Consider the following 7,029-nt stretch of genomic DNA (forward strand, 5'->3'; position numbering starts at 1 on the left):
AGAATTCAATTCAGAACAGATTTCACATCATTTCAATAATTTTCCCTGAACAGACATCCTCCAAACGGGTGGCTGCATGAACCGTTCCAAAGCCTCCCTCACCCAGCTGAATGCCCATTACATAACGCCATGAATTGATGTCTGTTAACAGATAAATAAAGACCTTGACATAAAATGTCAATCAGAGACAGCACTTACGTCATCTAAAACTATGATTCTGATTCATATGAATTTAGACACTGGATATGTATGTATAGAAGACTATTTAAGGAAACTATAGAAACAATTTTTTTTCATGTGTAAATTGTGTACCTTTTTTCAAATTATTCTTAAAGAAAGTGCATATTAAAGTAAATGTAAAGCATAAACCATTGAACTGCTGATAAAAGACTGTGTGTGTGTATGGGTCACTTATGGAAAACTGACCCATAATTGTGCTGTTGTTATTCTCCTTGTCTGTGATCTGAAAGAAAAATCAGGTTTAGTATCAAAATACATTACAAAAAAAACACATCATGTCACATCATGTCATCTGTGCAGTGCATGAGGATTGACTACATGATAGTTACAGCATGTACTGAAAGGAAGCGTAAGAAAGCTAATGTCTATAGTCTCATACAAACTAAATCCAAATTATTTCAAAATCATCTAAATGTATTTACCATAAACCAGTCATGGAGACTGAGCATGTCCAGTTCTATTCGCTGCTTCGGGTCGATCTGTAGACAGCAGCGAATAAAATCACAGCATTCTGTGAAGAAAGAAGAGAGAGACGTCTGATTATTACCTTGAATTTCACTTTGATCATCAGTCAAATTATCCAAACCACCATCCTTCATAAAGCCACTAGGCTCAGATGTTTCTTTAAAGATTTGGAAACAATATTTATTTTTGCTGAAGTGAAGATCTCACCTTTCGAAAAGCCAGCTTTGGTCCAGCTTTTACCATTTATCTTCTGCAGGTCCCGTCTCTTTGGAAATTTATAAAAAAGTATCACAAACAAGAGGATCCCGAGTGACCACACTGTCGCTGGTTCCCCGTGGTACTTGTCGGTCATGTAATACTCTGGAGGGCAGTACTCTGTTGTGCCTGGATGAAAGAGATTTTGTTTCCATTAAAATAGCATCTTTAATTGAATAATACAGAACGGCCCTCAACGCATCAACCCACTTTCCAGGTTTGAGGGATCATACATACCAGCAAAGGACGTGTAACCCGCGTCGGTGAGGATTGCACCGCACCCAAAGTCAATTAATTTGACTTGGAGTGTGTCCGGGTTAATCAGAAGGTTTTCCATCTTAATGTCCCGGTGAAACACTCCACGCAGGCAGCATGTTCGGGCTGCGAATATTGCCTGGTGCATTATAACTCGTGCCACGTCCTCTTCAATGGTGCCCTCATAGCACTTTAAATATTCATACAAGGACTGACAGGGCATGGGCCGCTCTAGCACCATAAAGTAATAGTCAGGCTCCACCTGCCAATCCAGAAGCTGGATGATTTCCTGAACCCTGGGGCCTTTATTTGCAAGAATTTGCAAAGCCACCTCCAGTGGAAGAGGTTCAGGATAGCCGTCCTAGAAGAAAGACAGTTGTTATGATGCTTAGATGGATAACAGTCATGGACATTCTGCGGAGAATGGTAAATTGCCAACTGAAAATCATTTAGATTCTGTGATCAATGTTAATATGAGATTCTGGAAATTAAAAACAGTGACTGAGAGGAGAAACAGAGAGAGCACAGACTACTTACAATGCTGATGAGTTTCGTGTCCCAGATGGAGGCAAATTTTACTGCCACCTAATCAACAAAACAAAAAGAGATGTAAGGACATGGACATGTTTATGCATTTATATTCTAAGCATGTGTAAAGAGATCTGACAGACAAGGAGCTTTAAATAGTGAATATAAGATACACTAAGAGTGCATGCGAGAGAAGTATAATAGGACAAAAATGATTAGCTAGATAAATATTGTAATTAATGCGAATGGATACCTGTAGGCCATCATCCAAACGAGTCGCTGCATAAACAGTTCCAAAGCCTCCTTCACCCAGATGACCTTTGATTTCATAACGGCGTGAATTGATGACTGTTAAAACATAAATTAGAGATGTTAACAGAAAATGTCCAACAGCGACAGCACTTCATCTATTATTACAATATATTAAAATTAATAATAAAAAAGTGTAATTAAGGTAAATGTTAAGCATAAAAGTGTGTGTTAGATTATGCTTTGGTAGCACACTGACCAATAGTTGTCTCATCCTCTTGTAGTTGGCTTGACTGAGGTGGGACAGTGTCCTCTGTCTGACAAACTGTAGCTTGGGGAGCATCAACACTACAGTCGGGCGCTGCACAGGCTGAAGCTTGGGGGACACTGACTCTACAGTCTAATGTTTCGTGAAATGGAGACTGAGGGACGTCGACACTCAAGTCAGCTTCACAACGGACTGATGTTTGGAGGGCGTCATCTTTACAGTCAGATGTGACATGAAGTAAAACTGGAGGGGCGTCATTATTGTTTTTGGACATCACAGAGAATAAAGCTGGAGCAACATCATCACTTAAGCTAGACATGGCAGTGAAAAAAGAGACGTCATCACTTGATTTGGACCTAATTTGGGGGACGTCATTACTACAGCTGGATGAGGCACAGACTGTAGCTTGGGGGAAGTCATCTCTGTCATCTAACAGGGCATAGGCTGCACATTGGGAGACGTCATCACCATTGGCTAACACGGACCAGACTGTAGCTTGGGTGAAGTTATCACTAATGTCTAATAGAGCACAGGCTGCACATTGGGGGACATTATCATTGGAGACGTCATTACTACAGCCGGACGCGGCACAGACTGTAGCTTTGGAGACATCATTACTACAGCCGGACACGGCACAGACTGTAGCTTTGGAGACGTCATTACTACAGCCGGATGCGGGACAGACTGTAGCTTTGGAGATGTCATTACTACAGCCGGACGCGGCACAGACTGTAGCTTTGGAGACGTCATTACTACAGCCGGACGCGGCACAGACTGTAGCTTTGGATACGTCATTACTACAGCCGGACGCGGCACAGACTGTAGCTTTGGAGACGTCATTACTACAGCCGGACGCGGCACAGACTGTAGCTTTGGAGACGTCATTACTACAGCCGGACGCGACACAGACTGTAGCTTTGGAGACGTCATTACTACAGCCGGACGCGACACAGACTGTAGCTTTGGAGACGTCATTACTACAGCCGGATGCAGCACAGACTGTAGGTTTGGAGATGTCATTACTACAGCCGGACGCGACACAGACTGTAGCTTTGGAGACGTCATTACTACAGCCGGACGCGACACAGACTGTAGCTTTGGAGATGTCATTACTACAGCCGGACGCGACACAGACTGTAGCTTTGGAGACGTCATTACTACAGCCGGATGCAGCACAGACTGTAGCTTTGGAGACGTCATTACTACAGCCGGATGCAGCACAGACTGTAGGTTTGGAGATGTCATTACTACAGCCGGACGCGACACAGACTGTAGCTTTGGAGACGTCATTACTACAGCCGGATGCAGCACAGACTGTAGGTTTGGAGATGTCATTACTACAGCCGGACGCGACACAGACTGTAGCTTTGGAGATGTCATTACTACAGCCGGACGCGACACAGACTGTAGCTTTGGAGACGTCATTACTACAGCCGGACGCGACACAGACTGTAGCTTTGGAGACGTCATTACTACAGCCGGATGCAGCACAGACTGTAGGTTTGGAGATGTCATTACTACAGCCGGACGCGGCACAGACTGTAGCTTTGGAGATGTCATTACTACAGCCGGATGCAGCAAAGACTGTAGCTTTGGAGACGTCATTACTACAGCCGGAAGCGGCACAGAGTGATGTGGCACAGACTGTAGGTCTGGAGACATCATTACTACAGCCGGACGCGGCACAGACTGTAGCTTTGGAGACGTCATTACTACAGCCGGACGCGGCACAGACTGTAGCTTTGGAGATGTCATTACTACAGCCGGATGCAGCACAGACTGTAGGTTTGGAGACATCATTACTACAGCCGGACGCGGCACAGACTGTAGCTTTGGAGACGTCATTACTACAGCCGGATGCGACACAGACTGTAGCTTTGGAGACATCATTACTACAGCCGGACGCAGCACAGACTGTAGCTTGGGGGGCATTATCAGTACTGCTGGATGTGGCACTGAAAGAAGCTGGAGAGAAGTCAACAGAAGAGTCGGATGGTGCACAGACTGTAGATTGGTGGATGTCATTATTACAGCTGGAGGTGGCACAGACTGTATCTGGGTCATCGAGTTCTCGGCCTAAAGGGGAGAATACAAACCAAAAGATATTAATCATAAAAAGAAAATTTATGAAATATTCCATTAATTTTAGGGATATGACGAGATCCGATGTGCAAAACAATTTGCAGTGTTTATAATCTTGTATGTGACGAATAAATCTTGAAATACATTAGAGCTGCAAGATTAATCATTTAAAGATGGCGATCTCAATTCAAACACCCATGCAATCTTATTCCTGAATGACAATGATTCAGCTATTTCTGTTATGACTGTTTCACATCGCGAGTGTCAGTGGAGCGTGAGAAGCACGTTTTGTTGCTCTCCATGTTAATGAATCATTCATGCTGCAGCTGATCCAGAAAGAGTAACACAAACAGTCTTTTCAACAACACATCATTATTTCTGTGTTACAGACATTTAGATAACCGAAGTACTGGGATAAATGTTTATAGTATGGGTATAACATTTAGTCTCTCTACAGTAGCTATTAAAACGAAAGTATTGTAAGGCAAAAAACTATTTGTCACTGAATCATTAATTCAAAAGATTCTAACTAAGAAACAGGTCTTTATGAATTGAGACACTGACTTTTTTATTATTTAGTTCAAATTAATATATTTTTAAAAAGACTTAAGCAATAAACATTTTTTTTTCAGAACCACTAGTAAATTGTCATTTTGTAAAAAACATTTTTTTAGCTTTTTTTTCTCTTTAGAATCATGAGAGAATCGTGATTTCCAATTTATAGGCCTAAATATAAAAAAAATTATTCTCAATTTATCCAGAATCTATTTTTCATGTTGTTTATTGCTGCATATAATTCATTAAAATAGAAGTTTACTTTGATAAAGTTGATTTCAAAATGCACATACATTTTTTTGCATTTTGTGTTTGTCAGTTGAATAAAAGACAAAAAAAAGGACTTCTTGAAAATAAGTTTTTCCCTATATATTTTATCATTGAGGATTTCTTCAAAAAAGTCTAAAAATCTCATCTCGTGGGATCTTGTCACACCCCTAATACTCATATAACTGCAGCTAAGCTTGCTGTAAATTATGAAGTAATTTTTTGGAGGCCTTGATTTCTACTTTTTAAGTAATTGGTCTATGTGTACTTGCACGGATGTGTTATTTATGGCTTTTTATTTTTATCTGTTTTGTTTGCACCATGAGCATTGCATTTTTAAATAAGGGAAATGTTTAAAAACAGTCAACATATATATATATATATATATATATTTTTTTTTTTAAAGGTGCCTTTACAGCTCCTAAATTAGTTGTGTGTGTGATTAGTAAGGTCATCCAAACCATGCAAAGTAATCTTAGCATATAACACATGAACTTGAAAGTATGCAACGTCCAGACTGTGTGTGGTTATTATGTTTCTGAATTTAGTTTAACTGGTATGTTATGTTGTGTTGTATAAAGTTATACAGGTTTTATAAAACTGAATTTTGACTGTGTCCTCCAAAAAATATTTAAACATCAAAATAAGTGAAGAGACGTTTGCAGACTACAGTAAAGAAAAGGAGTGGAATATTCTCATAACATGGACATATCGTTTACCATCAGGACTCTTCACAGGTGGTACATCACTCTGCTCTGTATTTTCTTTTTGACCTGAGTGAGTGATGTTGACCTTCTTCCTTTCTCTTAGAATTAAAGCAGTTACTCCAAGCAACGTTAAGAGTACCATTTTGAAATAGTAACTAGCGTTGGCTGGAATAAATGCAATGTGAGGGAAATACTAGAATGCAACTAGCAATAAAATGACTAGTGTTGGCTGCAAGATGTGCAAAGTGAAGACTATGCAACTAGCAATAAACCACAAATGATTAAACTGATTTATCAAAGCGAGCTTTTTATACCCGCATAGACTGTGATGTCACAAACTAACAGACGTTCCAAAGCTGCTCAGAGCGCCATTGGTGATTGGTCCGTTTTCCGCTGTGGGCGGAGCTCCTGCGTATGCCAGTGACATCACAAACCGCTGCTCGCAAAGAGCCGTTGGTGATAGTAGGCTACAGAGATAACATTACGAAGAATAAAATAATACTCCAGTAAAAGTACTCCTTTTTCAATTATATTATATTATTAATTATAATTATATTTATAGCATATAGCATCCATTAAATCAGATTTAGTTCACAAACAACTGAGAGGTTTGACCTAAATATGATTTTCGATTACAATAATTATTTCTAAAATTCGACATTAGTTACTTACCTTTTATCAGCGCCAGTCGCGCGCGCTCACAAGATTCCCCGGTTCTTTTGTATTTGAATCAGTGAGTTGTCAACTAGACTAGAGAACAGCGGCAATCGGATCATTCTAATTCGCGAATGAATCATTTTGTGCGATTTACGACTGTACTGCGAACCGATTTAAAAGGTTAATTGAAAAGAATCAGTTCGTTCCAGTGTTGCCAATTTAGCGATTTTGTCGCTAGATTTAGCGACTTTTATCAAAAAAAGCGACGAGCGACAAATTTAGCGACTTTCTTGGACAAAAATTATTTTGTCTCTGGTTCTGCCGCACATGCGCGAGCGGTCTCTCTTTCCCATCGCGCGCACACGCCTCTCTCTCTGCATCTTCTCTGTTCAGCGAGCGCAGAAAAGAGCAGCACTTTCAGTTAACAAAAAAAAAAAAAAAACCAAGATATTCGGTTTCTTCTAACTCTATTTTACATTCAAGTATATCCGGAAATCACAG

General features: G+C 40.3%; 1 protein-coding gene across 1 annotated transcript; it reads right to left on the reverse strand.

Annotated features, from left to right (window-relative positions):
* Positions 1–22: 22 nt before the first annotated feature.
* Positions 23–6,218, reverse strand: LOC132130264 (uncharacterized). The gene is made up of 9 exons (XM_059541962.1): positions 5,884–6,218; positions 2,252–4,336; positions 1,997–2,091; positions 1,753–1,800; positions 1,198–1,576; positions 913–1,089; positions 663–751; positions 427–463; positions 23–141 (listed from the first exon to the last, which is right to left on the reverse strand). Exons 1-9 carry the CDS (start codon positions 6,011–6,013, stop codon positions 23–25), a joined length of 3,159 nt encoding a protein of 1,052 aa, XP_059397945.1. The 5' UTR covers positions 6,014–6,218.
* Positions 6,219–7,029: the final 811 nt, after the last annotated feature.

Source organism: Carassius carassius, chromosome 47 (assembly GCF_963082965.1).
Source record: "Carassius carassius chromosome 47, fCarCar2.1, whole genome shotgun sequence".
NCBI lineage: Eukaryota > Metazoa > Chordata > Actinopteri > Cypriniformes > Cyprinidae > Carassius > Carassius carassius.